The 20,198-nt window shown below is 40.9% G+C and overlaps 1 protein-coding gene across 1 annotated transcript in view; it reads left to right on the top strand.

The window, feature by feature from the left end:
* The first annotated feature begins 3,072 nt into the window (after positions 1-3,072).
* LCA5L (lebercilin LCA5 like) overlaps positions 3,073-20,198 on the top strand; it is a 96,280-nt gene continuing 79,154 nt past the window's right edge. The window contains exon 1 of the mRNA XM_044072028.1: positions 3,073-3,599. Coding sequence (XP_043927963.1) covers positions 3,153-3,599 — 447 coding nt within the window. The 5' untranslated portion in view covers positions 3,073-3,152. The remainder of the gene's footprint in view (positions 3,600-20,198) is intronic.

Here is a 20,198-nt window from a genome sequence, read left to right as displayed (position 1 = left end):
CAGTGTCTTTTCATACCCATCCAGGGTAGTCTACACACTTACTTGTGCCCAGAGGCCTAAAACCACATAGACACAATTTTCTATACTGATCACTTTTTAAAAGTTTGTATCCCTTTGTGGCTCCAGTTTTTACAGTGGTAGGTTATGTTTCACTGAGTTTTGTTACAGGATACAATTATGCCTCAGTAAAGTTACACTTTGTTGCTGTATTGTGTCACAGTGGGTATGAGGCAGCAGGAGGAATAAGGGTGAAATGCCATACTACTCTGTGGTACACTTCATGTCTTCCGGGAACTGCACAGAGGCACCGTGCTGGGCAAGTTCTGCATTCTTGATTACTGATCATAACTGCGTACAAAAGTCAGGCTTGTATGTGTGGTATCAGGTTAAAAAAGGGGGTTTTCTGTTCTGTAAAGCCAGGAAGGCATTTACCAAGTGTTGTGCTATACACAGCAAGTACATATCATTACCGAAAAAACTCAGGGATTGATGTCTGTAAACCTCTGGCAAGAGAACTACATGTTTGAGTAAGTGGTTGAAAGTGTCAAGTGAATTAACGTGCCTTCTCCGAGACTGGGCTGTAACAGGGGGTGGGTGACAACTGTGACAACTGATCACATACCTGCAAACTGAGGGTTCAAAATAAGGCAGTGACTTCCTCTCAACGAGCCATGTTCCCGACTCCTTGCCTTGTTTGGAACGTCCTGACTTTCATCAGTTGTAACATTAAGGCCGACTGCAAACCAGCAGTCAAGTGTACAAGTCAGGAAAGGACAGTGCCAGGGAAGAGGAATTTTTGCATTATTCCATTCCTGTGTAAAAAAAACAGTGTGACACAATAGCAATTGAGAGTTTATACACCCCTTGATAGGTTAACTGACATGTCTTCTTTAAAACTGTACAAATTATGGTCCTTCGGAAATCTGGTTGCGATAATACGTTAAGTACCATATATATGCAATTGTTTTTCATTAGATTGTAGCAAATCCATAAGCTGCACATAAACCTTATCAAATCTGTAACTAATGTATTCAATGATGCTATAGCAGGCTGTAGAAAAGGAACTATGTATATGTGGTTGAAAAGACATACAAGTCAAACTCAAAGTAAAGTCATACAGATCAACACACAGGAAAAAGTGTGTATCACTGCACAAAATTTCAATACTCAGGCTTGTACCATAAAAATGACAGTTTACAGAAGGAAGATAGATGAAATTAATAATAATTTAAATACTAAAAATAAAAATAAAAAAGATATTAAAAATAAATAAAGTAAAAAAATTTACAGTTTTTTTTACAGCAGAAGCAAAACAAATACAACAACAACAGGAGCAGACTCAGCAGAAATATAAGGATATATAAAAACAGTACTATAAATAAATAAAAGAGGCACACATGTAAAACTTACCCTCCACCAATATATGCCATAAACATACAGTTTACAGTTTTTATAGTGCAGATAGAGATGTATAAAGTGAGCTATGCAGAGAGTTATGTAAATAACACTGACATATTGCACACAGATAATGTTTTCCCCATTTAACGGGTTAGGCTATGGGTTTGTTATTGGGAAGAAGCTGTTATGGAATCTGGATGTCCTGCATCTAATGCTTCTGTAGCGCTTCCTTGTTGGCAGGAGTTTGAACAGCCCATAAGCAGACTGGTGTATATCTCGCAATCGGACTCTATCATAGCATCTGTTTGAATATGTGTCCTGTAGGGATTGAAGGCTGGAGCCAATGATTTTTGTGGTTTGTTTAATGATCTTATCCAATGCCTTCCAATCAGCTTGAGAGCAATTTCCATACCAGACAACAATGTTGTTTGTCAATACACTCTCAAATGTGATGCTGTAAAAGGTAAGTAGGACCTGTGGGGAGAGGTTAGCTCTACGAAGTTTCCTAAGGAAGTAGAGACAAAAGATTTGTGCTTATTTTTTATATGATGTGTAAAAGGCATGTAAGGTTAGCAAATGTACTTGTAGCTGTACTCTTCTGTGAAATACATCAACCGCACATACAACAGCCAAGAACATCAAGATAACTGAATTTTCTTTCATCTCCACTTTCAAATTCTGCAGTCATTGTAACTTACCCAAATGCTATATTCCTAAGATAAATGTTATCTGGACTTCTCTTTGAATGATGACCCTAGTTTCTTGGACACATTCATAATCATTTTACATTTGCCTCACCACCTTCATTTCTTGGTTATTAAAATTGTTGTTTTTATTACTGACTTGTTTTTACAAATTGGTATGATCTATATGTTCATCCATTGGCTATGTACTTGATTTTTACCTTGCTTTAAAATTTTAATAGACAAAAAAGAAAAAGGTAAAGCTTTCCATGTATAGAAAAAGTGGTACAACCAATGGAAATGATTACATCGCTGGTATTATTTTCCTCTAATGTGGGTGAGACACAGCTTCTAGGAGTATATCCTAATGGATCAACAGAAACTGATAAAGGTAGGAAAGACAAAATGTTTTCAACCAGTTATTATTACAAATGGCTGGCAACCAAATGTGTTATATGGATTACAGTAGAAGAGGCAGACATCTTACACTTTTTTGTTAGCATTACATTATAAATTAGCTTCTTCATAGAAGAACTGACTTTGGTGTGAAGCAGCATCAGCTTTACACAGCTATGTACTTTGTCCAAGGCACTGTTGCATGAGACATATGACATCTTGTACTGAGGATACAAGACTGCTGGAAAAAAATCTGATTGAATGATGACCAATGTCAGTGAATAAGAAACCCAAATTATATAATGCAGCAAGAGTTTCTTTTTCGCCCACCTAGATCTGCTTATACAGTGAGTGCCTCTCGCTTCATATGTTTGTCATTCTGTCCTCTTGCATTGCCTGTTACCCAAGTGTTCTGTATATTGTATGCCTACTTTGTATGATTTTCTTTGCTACAAGATATTATTTTAAATAGCGAAGAGTTTATCATGAAAAAATATTTGAGGCACATTTAATATACACAGCTTGTTAACTCAATAAATATGGCACTGGCAGATTTTCAATATTTAATATGTCCTTGTTTACTTTTCAGCTCACAATAAAACTAAAACTAAATGCCTGCCAGCTTTAAAAGATTCATGTTTAAAAATTCACTCTTTGGATTCCAGTCAGCTTAATATGTTTTCAAGTGATCAACAATTTGTGCCAAGTCGCATATTGTCAGCCAGGATTAAGAGAATAAATGAGCTGCAGAATGAAATTTCAGACCAAACACGACAACTGGAAGCAACCTTCTCAGAGAACAAAGCTTTAAAAAAACTTCAGCAACGACACATGAAGGCCTTAATAAACTTTGAGGCTAAAGAAGGCAGCCTATCTCAGCTCTTTGTAAGGCATAACACTGAAGTTAAGACTCTAAGGGAACTCCTTCGGAATTCTAAAATGCAGGGTCAAAGTATGTCTAGGAAACTTCAAGAAACAAATGTAGAACTTTTGAAGACCAAGAATGTACTACATAAGCTACAGAAACTTTCAGAAGATAAGAACCTGGCAGAAAGAAATGAAATAATACAACAACTCTCTGTTGTTGCAGATAAACTTGACAATAAGGAGAAGAAAATACAGGTAATACCAAAATTAGTCAGTGTTCATGGGTTAACTCTGTTATAATAAAAATACACTTTCTCTTTATTTCAGTTTGTATCTGACAGTAAGAATGTACTAGCATGTACATGAACCAATAATGAAAGGAGTTATATGCTTTTGTACAGTATATCTTGGAGTGGATTCAGACATGAGGCACAGAGATGTACATCTACCCCCTTAGGAGTAAATCGTGTTTAGCGGTTCTGGTGATTTGAAGTTTTGGTCTGGTTTTGGGGGGCCACAACTTGTGTGTGTTTTTTAGTGCTTTATACCTTAGGAGAGATGCCATCCTAAAGAAATACATAAATATTGATTGTATCACTGTTGTTATATGATGGCTTATTCCAGTAATAATAATGTAGTGCATGGAGCATGGTGATTATGCTCTGATATTTGGAAAAGAAAAAACAGTTAAGCAACAGAGTGGCACGTGATCCAACCTTAACAAATGTTAAGCATCATTGCTTATATTTTTAAGGTCAGGTGTACCACTTAGCAGGAAAACTGTTTCTGCCTACTGTCCATACCCTTAACATTTCTGACTTTCTGTAAAAAAAAAAAAAATAGAAGGTTGCTAGGATAACAGGATGTGTTTGCCTGTATAATGTGAATGTTATGAACTCTGAAACTCAAATATATGTCATGATTAGTGACTTCAGTCCTCGGTGGTTTATTTGAAAACCACAGATTTTATAAGGAACAGACCAAAAATATGAAGCAATAATCTGGATATTCATGAAAATCTGCACAGTAGAGAAGCATTAAAGGTAGGTGTAAACGTGATGAACGGCATTACACTGCCTTTCTGACAAGTGTCTGCTAAGTGCATCAGTTTTTTTGCCTGTAACTAATAGTACATGGAGCAGCTAAAGCTCAATGCACTATAAAGAATTATGGTCGTCTCACCAATCATAACCTTGCATTATGTGTTCTTGACATGGATGCCAATATTCACCTCTTGAACTTCACTTTCAAGGTAAATTTCATGGCATCAATGTCTCAAATACATAATAAGTGGGTTATGATCACTGAACACATAGCCCTCTGTGTTATGCATGACACATGTGTTTATGCTCCAAAATCAAGAAAAAAACAATCCTGTTGTAGCAAGGTTCATATGTAAGGCCCTTGTATTAGCAAGACCACTGCTGTCTTAGATTCATAGATGTATACTAGGTTAATGGCCACTGGGGCCCTTGTAAGCCTAGCCAGTTGTATCCAGCAAGTTTATGGGCCTTAGAGATTATTTTCAGGGGTGTATGTAGACTAGGTTAAAATTTACAGATTGCTTCTCTCTATTAGAGACGTAGATGCTAGACCCGGAGAGTATTTCCAATTTCCCATTAAGTGGTACAGGGTCCTCTTGAATAGAGTTATGGAATACCTTTGCTTCACATGGATGGGAAGTGTGTTCCAGAGGAGGGGAATTCTCTGAGACATATACTTGTCCCTCCAATGTGTTCTATTTATGTCGCAAGCAAAGATTAAATCCCTAAATTGAGTAACTCTGATGCTATTCATTTTGCAGATATGCAAAAGGTCCATTAGAGTGCAATCCAAGGATGCCTTGTATGCCAGAGGTATAGATCACTTCTCAACGATCTGTAGGAGACAGAGTATAGAGATAGGATTTTGAGATGATCTGCACTGGACATGCTGTTTATGCCCTGTATTCTTTTAGTGAGGAACCTCTGTGGATGATCCAGTTGTTGTATGTGCCAAGCCAGGTATATACAGAAGGGGGCACTGCACTCAGTGATGGGCCTGATGAGGGCCAAATACAGTGGAACAGTGATGTCCTTGGACCTAGATCCATGCCCTTGCTTATATGCTGAGCAACATAGAATAATTTCTTTACTAAACAACAAATAAAAAAAATACACAGACAAAGCGAACACCAACGGCAGAAGCATAAAATCCAAAATTGTTTAATACTCCAGCGCCCCGGCTAGCAAGCCTTTCACAGAGTTAACATCACAGTAGCACAAGCTACATTTAAATAACAAATATCACATCATTAATCAATTAACTAAAACAAACTAATAATTAACACAATACAAAAAAAAGCCTTACACTCAAGTTCTTTGTTTAAACCATGAGGCACCAAAGTTCCAAACTTTAAAATACAGAGTGCGTCTGGTACAAGACCCCCAAGTGTACTGCATGAAACTGTGATGCCACAGGGTTATCGAAATTTTGATTCTTAATGTCTCTAACATGCTCTTGTACTCTGATTTTAAGCATTCTTTTGGTTTCTCCTATGTAGAAGAAACCACAATGGCATGAGAGACAGTAAACCACTCCCTTGGACACACAGGAGAAAATAGCCCTAGGCTGAAAAGAAATGCCATTTATTTTATCAAAAGTCCTGACCACGTGAATACAAATAGAGCAGTTTTTGCTTTCTCTGTATTTTTTGTTTAATAATTTCTTTACTATGTTAGACAGATGTTGGTCAAAAGTTAGGTTAATATCTACATATGTACCCAATCCCTGACTACTGGTTCTATTCTTAGGGGTGTGTTAACAATGAGGTAATTTCCTAGGGTGGCTGACTTCCCAAAGGGTACATTTACACATTTCTTGGCATTGAGTTTTAAGCCATGGCTTTGGCACCAGTCATTTGTCTGTGCAGGTCCATTCTGTAGGATGCTAGTGTCTAGGGGAAATTCTATGACTGCTCCTAATTTACAACCACCTGCAAACATGGTCATCCAGAGGCCCTTGACATTGCCCTTGACTTCAGAGAAGTAGATGACAAAAAGAAGCAGACAGCACAAATCCCTGAGAGACTTTCCTAGTGACCTGCCTCTTTGGGAAGGTGGTCTTACAGATGGTAAGACTACAGAACTGCATCAGAAACCTAAAGAGAGCTTTAAATGCTGACGTGCTTCTCTCTGCCAAAAATGTAGTGAAGCAAAGTGTTAAGCAGCTTTTACATCTGTTGGTTAATAAGACATGCACTTTGCTTCTAGTCTCCACTTGTCTGACAGCACAAGTGTATGAAGTTTTTAAAGCTGTTAGAGACTTTGCTTTGCTAAAGCTTGAGTACTTTGGGGCAGCTAAAATACCCCATATATTATACATAATTATGACTGAATCACTGACCATAACTGTTTTATTGTATTCTTGAAACAGAGTGAAGAAATATACTCCTCAAGCTTCTCTACTAACATGAATTTATTTAATACGTTTTAAATGCATTAAGAACTTGGTTGGCACTGCCCAGTCTTCATCGTCCTGTGCAGAACAATATTTTGTGCCTGCTTTGTGTGGTGATTTTTGACTTGGACCCGGTGTTAGCAAACAGTGCCAGAAGTCTGAGCAGGCTTCTCTTTGAAATTCCTGTTTCTGAAGCAGACTTTGGTTCTTCTGAAGTCAGAAGTCTTTGACTGGAGGGAAATAATTTTCCTAGGCATTATTTCACCTGATGATGAATTGCCTTCAGTGTAACCTTTATTAGAATCATATCTGTGGTCCTTGTTGAGTACTTCTCCTTGTTTAGGATTTTGTTTCATGATTTAATTTCTCCAAGTAGAACCCAAATCAACTGTTGGCAACAAATGGTAAAACAAAACCACAAACACTAGAAAACCTTGGTGATGACCACATACCAGGACATACCAAACCACAAAAATGATTGGTTAATTCACTGTATAAAGTGCTTCTCTCCTACTTGGACTTCATCAAAATATAATCTATCATATTAAAATCATTTTTAAACATTTTTTTTAAAAAACAGTCAATTCTTTTGATTGGTTGTGCCAAATCAATGCCACTTCCTTATTTAATTCCAGTTTAAAAAAGTTTTTTTCAGTACCCCTAACAATAGTTACTTCATTTATAAAAATTCATCAAAGTTTATAAAAAATAGTAAATAGTCTTCTAACTTAGTGAGTTAACACTGTTAAATGTACATCCTATCAGAAACTGTTAAAGACTAATTAAAAAACAAGTAAAGCAATTTCAGTGGTGGCTGGGGGTTCTCCAGTAAGAATAAACTTGTTGATATGCATTACATTTAATGGTATATAAAATATTTTTTTGAAAGAAAAAATCAAAGTCCTTGTCAGATACTACATACCATTCGGCTGCTCTCTTATTTAAAGTTTTGTAGCACGCAATTTCAAAACCAGACCAAGGGATATTTGGCTGTTAAAACTAAGTAAAGTGTTAGCACATAGGTGTAGTTGCTACTGCAGTTCACAATACTCAAGCAGGGTCTCCCACTGCCCTACCCGTGGGATAACATCAACCTGTTCAGAACCCAAAATTTGAAAATAGCATTTGTACAGTTCTGATGATGTTTCTACAAGGCATTTGTTCCTATGCCCCTCTTTATTTCATATTGGTGTTCATACACCCTCATTTTCAAAGCTCTTTCAGTCTTACCCACATACTATGCCCAGCATACCTGACAAAAGGCTAAATAAACTACTTCTTTGGAGCAACAGTTATAGTACCTATTTACTCTGAGCTTTGTTCCTAGATTAAGTAACCTCAAATTGGCCATCTGAGCCATATACCTACACTGCTGACACATACCACACTTGTAGATACCCAAGGGTTTATTCCTATTAAAACTGCTACTATTGGCTCTGGGTTTGTTCTGCAAGATGTCCTTAATATTTTGCCCCTACAGTATGTAAAATGTAATGATTTAGAAAATGCCACCAGGCCATTGGGCATCTTGGAAAAAAGATCCCAATATTTTCTTAGAATCTTTTGAATTCCAGTGGTATCTTGACCAGATTTAAGAATTAAAGATGAAGTATAATTAAATTTCTCATCTCTTACATTCCTCATAGGGGAATCAGAATTCCATTCCCCATGGTTAGCTCCATTGGTTCTATTACAGGGTAAATATGAGTTAACATTTTCCAAACTGTTACCCAAAAGGGGAATATACTTGATACCATATTCATCCAATATTTCTCTCTTAATTGTCATAGTTAAGGTGCTGTGGTAACCTCTTTCAAGAAAGAGTTGTTCAGTAAAATTTAACTCAGCCAACAGGTCCTCGTATTCAGAAATCATGTTAGCTATTCGGACCATCTGCCCCTTTACAATACCCTTTTTTTGATACTGAGGATGGTTACTACTGTAACAGAGATAGGCATTTGAAAATTTTTCTTTCCTGTATAATTTTATATTTAAACTTATGTTTCCCGAGATCCTTAATAAGTTGAACATCCAAATAATGGATTTCATCATTCTTGATGTCATGAGTAAATTTCAAAAACTGGGTAGAAGTTAATATACCCAATAAATTCTCACAACTCCCACAACTGAACATTTCCAGATAATAAAAATATCATCCAGGAAGAATAAGTAACAAATCATGTTCTTATAAAAAGGAGAATTAAATACAAAGTTTTTCTCCCAATACAATAAGACGATATTGGCAAAGACCATTGAAATTGCTTTACTTGCTTTGTAATTAGTATTTAACAATTTGTGATGGGATGCATATTTAACAGTGTCAACTCACTAAGTTAGAAGGCTATTTCTTATTTTTTATGAACTTTGATGCATTTGATTATGAATCTTGATGATTTTTTATAAATTAAGTACCTGTTGTTAGGGCTATTGAGAAAAATTTTTTTTAATTGGAATTAATTAAGGAAATTATGTTGATTTGGCACAACCGATAGGAAGATCTTACAGTTTTTTTTTTAAACTGCTTTAATATGATGTTTTTTGTTCTGATGAAGTCCATGTAGGATGAAAGCACTTAATAAAGTGAATTAACTGATCATTTTTTGGTTTGGTCTGTCCTGGTGTATGGTTGTCACTGAGGTTTTCTAGTGTTTGCTAATTTCTCCAAGTCATTTGAGTTTCCAGTGACATGAAGGGAATGGACTGCATTCCTAAGTCAGGTTATGATTACAGTTCATGAAAATAGTATTGTTTCGGTCTTTGATGTTAGTCAAAAGTGCTCTTCTCACCACATGCCCAGAATTGACTCTTCCTGCAATTCATACAGAATTACATATATTGGTAGCGTATGACTGTAAATTCTTTTTTATTAGACATATTTTATCAATAAAAGCCATCTTATGACTTGTATTCTTCTTGGGTCATGCCCTATATGGGATCATAGGAAGTTACTAGGCTAATGGCCCTAGGGCCCTTACAAGCCCAGCCAAGTTCTACCCTTATTTCCACAACCAGCACCTATTGCCCCTGTCCGAGAGGGACACAGATGAAACCCCTGGGGTGAATTTACAGTCACCCATCCACTCGTACAGACTGCAGTTGAAGATGTGATGTTAAGTTGTCTATCAAGCCTTCATTCTTGCTGTTTGGGATCAGAGCCGATCCTTGGCTCTGACTTGGCCATCTTCAATAGCTCGAGAGCTGTTTACTGGCTTGAGGCTACCCCTTATCCCATAATGCCTAGCAATAGCTATCCAGATCTCGTTTGCCGCTTCAGCTGCGAGGGTGTCGTTTTTCTGGCTCAGGCTAGTATATTTAACTTTTTGTGTAAACTTTCCTTAGAATTTAAATTTTCTAGTATCCTTTCTATTTAGAGTTAGTTATACATGTTGTAGTTATATTTTCTATAGTGTGTCTACCTTTTTTGACAGAACTCGTTTAAGTTAGAGAGTTCTCCGCCCCTCCCCCATCCCTAGGTTAGCCGTTTAACTTAGAGGCTCTCCTACTTATTGTAAAATATATATATATATATATATATATATATATATATATATATATATATATATATTAATATTTAATTATATTATATCTTAGATTTCCTTCATAGTTATAGATAGTACTGGTGTGTTTTGTCTAGTGTAGTACTGTTTTTTTTGTCTTTATTTACTTACTTAGTCTTCCCTTTTTTTGATACAGTCATGTCTAAGGAAGCTAAGGTTTCTGGATTCAAGAAGTGCGACTCATGCTGTCAGAAAATGTCTCTGACAGATGAGCACACTAGTTGCGTCTACTGTTTGGGCACTGTTCACCTGCAGGGCTCTTGTTCTATTTGCCATGCTTTTAGTCCAAGAGTCCTGCAGGAGCATAAGAACAAACTGATTCTTAGGGGTCTGTTAAAATCCCAGGATTTACCGGCAAAGAGTTCACAGCCAGTGAAATCCCCAAAATCCACTAAGCCGTCGGCTCCACCCTCAGAGCTGACTCCTGTGCAGGATTTACCTTCTAAGTTGGTTCCGGCTGGCACCGACAAGACAACCTCCCCATCGGCTCCATCGGATGCTTCGGAGCCATCGTGGAGCCACAAGAGGCTGAGGTCCCCTTCCTTAGAGTCGGTGAATTTGTCTCCTCGGTCTCCATTACTTCAAAGTGAGCGTAGCCACCGATTCTCTCACTCCTCTCGATCCTCTAGGCTGTCGGATCATGATCTGGAGAGAGTAGTCAGTAGGTTGCTAAAGTCTCAGGCACTAGCTAAATTATTGTCCAGCCCTCCTCAACAGGTATCGGCTCCATCCACTTCACTTGATATTCCTCCAACAACTCCAATGAGTTCGGAGCTGGAGTTCATTGGGGTTCGAGTAGTGGAACCATCGGCTCCGATAACCATATCCCCTTCAGTTCTGACGTCAGCTGAGATTACCTCGATGATACCTTCCATCGAGGGATCTGGATGCTGTGGCTCCCTCGTCGGGTCCGAGGGGGCAAGTGGCATTGGACCCTTGTCTGACCCCATTCTCCGTCTCAGAGCATTGGCGCAGGAGAGCTCAGTTCCAACATCGGCCTCGGAGCCGTCCCCCTCGGCATGGAAAAAGATTCCTTTTTCTTTGGAACCGGAGCTTTCTCTGCCTTGAGACAGGGACGCCTTTGAGGTCATGCGGAGTGTGCTGTCCCCCGAGTCAGCTCCACTACCGGCCCCACCCGGTCCGTCCCCTGTAGTGCCGGTGCCAACCTCTGCTCCTCCTTCAGACCCCAAGCATGGGGAACCAAGGCTCCAGGACACCCCATTGGGTGTTTTCTGTTCTTCTGAGGCCTCCCCTGATCACTCAGAGGAGCCCCCTCAGAAGAGGAAGTGCAAGAGGAAGCACATTGACTCCCCTGAGTCTGTCATTACTGATACAGACTTAGATGAATCGGAAGGGTCCCCGAGATCCCCCTCTGAAGATGTTTCCTTCTCGGACATCCTGGAAATGCTTAGGCAGAGGGGGAACTGGAATCCCCTATCCACTACCAAGGATGAGTCTGTATTCCTGGATGCTTTCGGTTCCTGACTTTCCACCTCCTGGGTTTCTCCGCCTTTCGACCCACTTCTGTCTGTAGTGGCTCGTAAGGCTTGGTCAGCTCCAGACACAGTGAAACTAACTCCGAGGAGACCTAGTAAATTTATTACAGCCCCCCAGGATAAGCAATTCCTTTCTAAGGGTGTGCCAGTTGATGCCATGGTGGTAGCAGCAGCCACCAAAAAAGAGCTAGCAGAGACCTCTTCATCTTTTCATCCCCCTAACAAGGAGTCTAGGATGATGGACAGTTACAAAAAGCGAATGTTTGCTTCAGCGACATTTACTCAACTTCAAAGGGATCTCCTTAAAGAGCTTGGAGATACCCTTCAAGATCCTACAGCTGAGGGAGCACAAGCCAAAGTAGCTTCCCAGCTAGTGACGCTTAATTCTATAGTTAACTCCTCCATGAGGCTCATTTCCTATGCAGTCGATGGAGCAAGTAGAGCCGCGGGCATGGGTGTAGTCCTTAGGAGGCATGCGTGGATGCGGCTGTGTCACTTTGCGGAACCATTTCACGCATCCTTCACCAATACCCCCTTTGATGGCTCCTTTCTCTTTGGGCCACAGGTGAAAGACACATTGACTAGGTACAGTCAGTCAAGAAGGCAAGACTCTCTCTGCCATGGGAGTCCATTTTTCCACTCCCTCTAGACCTTACCCCAAGGGTCAGAAGAGTGGGAAAATGTGGTACCGTAAATCTCAGGGAGCCTTGCCTGACACACGTAGTGATTTTTCCTCCAGAGACAGGGGGGGAAACAATAATAATAGACGCCGCCTTCGTGGCAGAGGTGGTCCACAGAATCTTTCTCTGATAAGCCCTTCCAGCATCCCAGAAGGGTTGCCCAGCTGCTCACCTCTGGAGGCAGTCGGGGAAAGACTTTCACTCTACCCAAAAGCCTGGCTAAATTTAACAAAAGACAGATGGGTACGGTCCATTACATCCGGAGGTTACAAAATTCCCTTCCATCAACTCCCCTTACAGTCAAAGAAAATCCTTCCAGATGTGCCACCCAATCTGAAGGAGCAAGCAGTAATAGAAGTTTCAAAACTTCTAGAAAAAAGAGCCATCCAGGAAGTCCCTGCAGACCAGCACGGATCCAGAACTTACTCAAGGTTCTTTTTGGTACCAATAAAGACAAGGGACTGGAGACCGATTCTGGATCTCAGCAGACTAAACAAGTCTGTACAAAGAACAAAGTTTCAGATGGTCACTCTACAGTCCATTCTACCCTTTCTGGGTCAGGGCAATTGGATGTGCTTGATAGATCTTCATGACACGTACTACCATATCAAGATGGACAGACGCTCCAGGAGATTTCTTCGCTTTTGGGTGGGGGCCAGTCATTACCAGTTCAGAGCTCTGCCCTTTGGTCTCACCACAGCCCCCAGGGTGTTCACCAAGTGTATGACAGTGGTCACGGCTCACCTGAGACGTCAAGGATTCCAGGTGTTTCCATATCTAGATGACTGGCTCCTCACTGCTACCACCAGGCATCAACTCCTACAAGCGCAGGATTATACAATCACATCCTGCACCCAGCTAGGTATTACAATAAATTTCGAAAAATCTGCCTTGTTGCCCTGTCAGTCTATCACTTACATAGGAGCAGACTTAAACACTAGGGATATGTTCGCAAGGTTACCACTAGAAAGAGTGTCCACAATTCGCCAACAAGCGCAAATTCTAATGCAGAGCAAAATAATCCAAGTCAGGTATGTCCTTCAAACTCTGGGCTCCATGGCAGCAGCCATTCTTCTAATCCCACTAGCACACTTCCACATGAGAATTCTTCAGTGGCTTCTTTTCACACAGTGGTCCTTCCAAGAGCTACCCATGTCTCACATGATCCTTATCACGGAGGCATGCAAAAGACACCTTTCTTGATGGTTGGTCTCTCCATTAGTTACTCAGGGAAGACCTTTCATACAACCCCCTCTGGTAGCCACAGTGATGATAGATGCCTCCCTGATAGGGTGGGGGGGCAATATCTGGGTAGGACAGTCCAAGGCACTTGGCAACCTCACGAGTACCATCTGCATATAAATGTCCTAGAAATGAGAGCCGTGCTCCTAGCATTGCAAGCTCTGCAAGACTCTCTTCCTTCCGGGACCATTGCAATTCAAACAGACAACATGTCAGTGGTGTGGTATATCAACAAGCAGGGCGGGACCAGATCCTACCCCCTGAGTCGATAAGCACTCAGACTTTGGCAGTGGGCGATTTCCTCCCAACATTTTCTGATCGCGACACACATCCCTGGGAGATCCAACGTCATAGCGGACAGGCTCAGCAGAGCTATCCTCATGCCTCACGAGTGGTCTCTGAATCAGGAAGTTGCAGATCTTATTTTCCACAAATGGGGACAGCCTTGCTGCGATCTTTTTGCCACCCCCTTCAACAGCAAATGCAGCAACTATTTCTCCCTTCTTCTGCTTCCAGGTCACATACCCAGAGACGCTCTAGTCCACGATTGGCCTCAGGGACTTCTTTATGCTTTTCCTCCATTTCCCCTGATACCGAAACTCATACAGAAAGCAAAATCATTGGGTTGCAAAATGATCCTCATTGCCCCCTACTGGCCTCAACATATATGGTTCCCCTTCCTGCACCATTACCTTCTCGATCAACCCTGGACTCTGGACCCAATTCCAGATCTCCTGATTCATCAATCAGGTGGGTTGCATCAATCCCTCCAAACTCTCCAGCTCACAGCTTGGTTGCTCCACTTCCAACCTTAGCCAGGCTTCCCAGCATTTCCCCAGCAGTACATGAGATTATCATCTCCTCTCACAAGTCTACAATGAGAAAAACTTATGCTAGCAAATGGAAATGTTTTTCTTGTTGGGCGGAGTCTAGGAATGTGGATCCCTTCTCAACCCCACTCCACGAAATTCTGGAATTCCTGGCACAACTGTTTCACTCCGGGGCCGTTTCTGCTACGATTAGGGTACAATTAGTGGCCATTTCTAATTTTCATATTGGTTGGTCAAATTCTAACATTATGTCTCATAAGCTCTGTAAAGCTTTTTTGAGAGGAACCTCTCTTCTTAGACCTCCAGTGAGAGATCCTCCTCCCCCTTGGGACCTTAATTTAGTCCTAACTTCTTTAATTCTGCCCCCTTTTGAACCAGCAGCTTCCTGCTCCATCAGGTTTCTATCTTGGAAGACACTCTTTCTGGTAGCTATCACTTCAGCTAGGCGTGTTTCAGAACTCCAGGCACTATGTGTTCGTCCTCCCTACTTGGTGTTTCACAATGACAGAGTTGCTCTGAGGACTAATCCTTAGTTTCTTCCTAAAGTCTGCTCAGAATATAATTTAAAACAATCTATAGATCTCCCTGTGTTCTTCCCAAATCATAGCAACAAGGCAGAGTACAAACTTCACCAATTGGACATTCAAAGACAATTGCGTTTTTACCTGCACAGAACTAAAGAAATAAGAAAATCAGACCAATTATTCCTTTCTTATGCCTTAAACAAACAAGTTCTCCCAGTTTCCAAGGTGAAATAAAATAAGGTTCAGCTGCTATCCAAAGGTCCCGATTCCAGAAGAGAAACCAAACAGTAGTGAAAATACAGGACAAGACCACCACTACGATGCACATAAAAATTCCAAGATTTTTATTATAGACAAGGTGACCTTATCCAGATGGTTGTCCCACACTATTACTTTTATTTATCAGTTAAGGAAGAAAGAGTTACCAATTAAACCGAAAGGTCATTCTACTAGGGCGTTAGCCACCTCTGTAGCCTTTCAGTCTAGGTTGCCCATGGATTCCATCTGTGCAGCTGCCACATGGGCAAACCCTCATACCTTTATCTCTCATTACTAGGTGGATATGGTCTCCCGGAGCAGAGCTGACTTTGGTTCCACTGTTCTGAAGAGTCTGTTCCACTGAGCCACCCAGGGTGTTAGGTGCTAGGGACGCTGTCCCAAACAGCAAGAATGAAGGCGAGATAGACAACTTAACATTAATAAGTTATGTACCTACCATAACTTTCCATGTTAGTTGTCTTCATCTCACCTTCTTTCTTACGTCCCTCCCTCTGTCCCCCGTCCTAGTGAATTGAGAGGAGTTCCTTTTTTTCACTGGCTGAGTATTCTTTTATTGTTATTCTTCTGGCCAGGTCTTCCTAAACTATTCTAGATATTAGAATGCTGGGAACAACCATTTTTTTGAAACTGTTTTTTCTATTATGTCTGGTTTAGCTATTTCAACTGAGATCTGGGTAGATATCGCTAGGCATTATGGGATAGGGGGTAGCCTCGAGTCAGTATACAGCTCTCGAGCTATTGAAGATGGCCAAGTCACAGCAAGAAAGAAGGCGAGATGAAGACAACTAACATGGAATGTTATGGTAGGTACATAACTTCTTATTCTGTTTGACATGAAGTGAGAGTCTGTTCCAAAGGTATGGTAACCTCTGGGAGACAAATCTGTCTTTCCAGCATGTTTTATTCAAGTCACTTATCAGGTTAAGGTCTTTAAAGCAAGTAACCCTTATACCATTTGACTTACAGATATGCAGCATTTCCAATAACGCAGGGTCAGAGATGGCCTTGTATGTAAGGCACAGATCATCTCTGAGTAGTCTGTATGAAACAGAATAAAGTGACTGCGATTTCAGACGATCCCCATAGCACAGATGCTGAAGATCTTAAATTTTCCTTGTAAGAAACCTTTGTGGTTTCTCTAATTGCTGCAGGTGCTTGGAAAAGTACATACCAAAAGGGGCATTGTACTCAGTTATTGGCCTGATGAGGGAAGAGTACAGGGAGTTATAACTTCTTTTTTTCTGGAGACAATGTCCTTACTTATGAGATGAGCAATGTAGAATGTCCTTCTTGCCACTGTAGAAACAAGGTGGTCAAAGGTAAGGTTGCTGTCAATCTGTGTGCCAAGGTCTCACACCACTGAGTGTGTACTTAAGGTGTTGCTATTGATGTGGTAGTTAGCAGGAACATCGCTTTTACCAAAAGGAATGATAATACATTTTTTTTCATTGAGTTTAAGGCCATGACTTTGTCACTAATCATTTGTTTGTGTAAGACCGTCTTGTAGGATGTTGACATCATTTGGAGATTCTATGACCGCTCCAAGTTTGCAGTCATCAGCAAACATGGTCAGCCACAGACCTTTAGTTTTTGTTTGTACTTCGGAGAAATAGATTCCAAACAGTAGAGGTCCCAGGACTGATCCCTGTGGAACACCACTGGTTATAGGTCTGCTGTTGGTGGTGGATTCCCTGTATTTTGAGTATATAAGTAATATCAGTGAGCCAGTTAGTGACCCATCTAACAATATAAGGGTTGATGCCAAGTTGGATGAGTTTGTCAATGATACCTGAGTGGGGGATAGTGTCAAATACCTCAGCTAAGTCCAGGTAGACTGTACACAGATTTCCCCTCATCCAGGGCCTTGGTGACTGTCCCAAAGAAGTCCACCAGGTTTAACAGGCATGCTCTCCTTTTGACAAATGTAAACTCAGTAGGGTCAAGTGTTTGGAGATTACCTGTATCTTTGTTGATAAGGTCCATGATGATTTACTTCATGGCCTTGCAGATAAGGCTATTCAGGCTAATAGGTCTATAGTTCCCAGGGTCAGTGGAAGCACCACTTTTGAGCAAGAGAATAATGGTGCCTGTCTTCCATTCAGCCAGTACAAAGCTGGTGCTTAGAGTATGATTGAAAAGATTACCCAATGGTGTTGCTAATTCATATTGGAGCCCATGTAGGATGCAGTCTGGGATGTTATCAGGCCCCATAGATGCTGTGTTTTTGGCCTTAGAGAGGGCATCAAAGACCTGCCCTTTAGAGATACAAGGTAGGGGACAGGCACTAGGGATGTCATGGGGTATGTCTGGTAGGGACAGGGGAGTGAAGTTTTCACAAAACCTGTTGGCCAACAGGTTAGATACATCTACAGGCTCAATATACATCCTACAGATATCCTATATATATATATATATATATATATATATATATATATATATATATATATATATATATATATATATGTGTGTATATATATATATATATATATATATATATATATATATATATATAGATATATATATATATATATATATATATATATATATATATATATATATATATATATATATATATATATATATATATATATATATATAGGTTCATAGGTTCATAGGTTCATACTAGGCTATCTGCCCTAGGGCATTTATAAGCCTAGCCAGAGTGTGTTTGGCTTTCGCCACCCATTTTAAATTAATTTTGCTATGCCCTTTTCGAGGTTAGTATACTGTGCCTCTGTCTAACAGTGACACCGGTGATACCTGGGTAAACCTACAATCCCCATCCACTCATCAAGATTCCTCTTGAAAAGAGTCAGTGAGGGACTCTGCCTAACCTGGACTGGGATTTTATTCCAGAGTGAAGGGAGCCTCTGGGTTATGAATCTATCCCTCCAGCATGTCCTATTTATTTCAGTGCTGAGGTTCAAGTCTCTCGAGCACGTAGCTTGATGGGATTTGGATTTTCTGAGGTGCAGCATGTCCATTAATTCCGGGTTGGACATGGCTTTATACGTCAGGCACAGATCGCCTCTGAGCAGGCGGTATGCCACTGAATAGAGCTGGAGTTTCTTTAACCGGGCAGCATGTGGCATCTGTTTGAGCCCTTTGATCCTCTTGGTGAGGTACTTTGGGGATCTTTCCAGTTGCTGCAGGTGTCTGGTAAGGTACATCCCAAAAGGGGCATTGTACTCAATTATGGGCCTGATGAGGGATGAGTAAATAGGCACAATGACTTCCCCTGATCTAGATGTGAATCCCTTCATGATTAGGTGGGCTATATAAAATGTTTTTCTAACCACTTTGGCCACGTGGTTGTCAAATGAGAGATTGCTATCAACTTGGGTCCCCAGGTCCCTAATTACTTCTTCTGTACTTAATGGATTACCACCTATGTGGTAATTTGTGGGCACTTTGTTTTTGCCAAAGGGGATGACTATACACTTTTTGGCATTTAGCTTGAGGCCATGGCTCTGGCACCAGTTGTCTGTTTCTATGAGGCCCTTTTGGAGGATGCTTGTGTCGGCTGGAGAGTCGATTATAGCGCCCATTTTGCAGTCATCTGTGAACCTGGTCAGCCACAGTCCTTCCGTGTTGGCCTGTACCTCCGAGAAATATATACCGAACAGGAGAGGTCCCAGGACTGAGCCTTGTGGAACGCCACTTGTAACTGGTTTGGAGTCTGACATGGCTCCAGCAATTCTAACCATGTGGGTTCTGTCCTTGAGCCAGTTTGTAACCCATCTAGTGACATAGGGGTTTATGTTTAAGCTGGTGAGCTTATCTATAATGCCAGAGTGGGGTATTGTATCGAAGGCTTTTGCGAGGTCCAGGTAGGCTGTGTGGACCACCTTCCCCTCGTCAATGGCCTTGGTGACTGTTTCAAAGAAATCGACCAGGTTTAAGAGGCAGGATCTGCCCTTAACAAAGCCAAACTTGGTAGGATCCAATGTCTGTAGGTCCCCAATATCTTTTTTTATGAGGTCCATGATGATCCTTTCCATAGCTTTGCAGACCAAGCTAGTCAGGCTTATGGGGTGATAGTTTCCAGGATCCGTTGAGGCACCACATTTGTGGAGAGGGACCACTGTTGCTGTACGCCACTCTTTGGGTACATATCCTGTGGTAAGGCTGAGATTGAACAGTAGTTTTATGTTTGGGTTTAGCTCTCCTTGGAGTTCATGTAGGACGCAGCCGGGACACCGTCTGGTCCCATTGATGCTGTGTTTTTTGCTTTGGAGAGGGCGGCTGTTACCTGAGCATCTGAGATGTCAGGGGGGCAGCACTCTGCTGGGATAGATATTTGCCCTTTTGGTGAGGAGGGGAGGGAGAAGTTTGCGCTGAACCTGTCAGCTAGGATGTTGGCAATGTCTGTGGGTTCAGTGTATTTTTTTGTCATTTTGGACTAATTCTGAGCATATCTGGGAATTCCCACCCAGGTTCCTAACATAACTAAAGAAAGCCTTGTGATTATCCTTAGTGTCCTGTGCAATTTTTCTCTCAAAGCTGGCCTTAGACGATTTTATGAGTGCCCGTAGTTTTTTCCTAACACTGATCAGAGATGCCTTCCCTTTTTGGGATTTTGCTCTATCATGTAGTAGCTTCCTCCTTCTATTGTATAGTTTGTTTATGGCTGAGGTCCACCAGACAGGATGTCTGCCTTTGGAGGATTGGGTCTTGGTTTTATTTGGGATTGCATGATCCATGCATTCCTGAAGGTGTTCATAGAATGCGTTTATAAAGGATTCTGCGGTCTGGGCCGTATTTTCCACAGGCCTGGGGGCTTTGAAGGATTCCACCTTGGTTTTGAG

Source organism: Protopterus annectens, chromosome 5.part0, assembly GCF_019279795.1.
Source record: "Protopterus annectens isolate FY-2018-M chromosome 5.part0, PAN1.0, whole genome shotgun sequence".
Taxonomy (NCBI): domain Eukaryota; kingdom Metazoa; phylum Chordata; order Ceratodontiformes; family Protopteridae; genus Protopterus; species Protopterus annectens.
The sequence above is the reverse complement of the archived record's forward strand: the minus strand, read 5'-3'. Positions and strand labels throughout refer to the sequence as shown.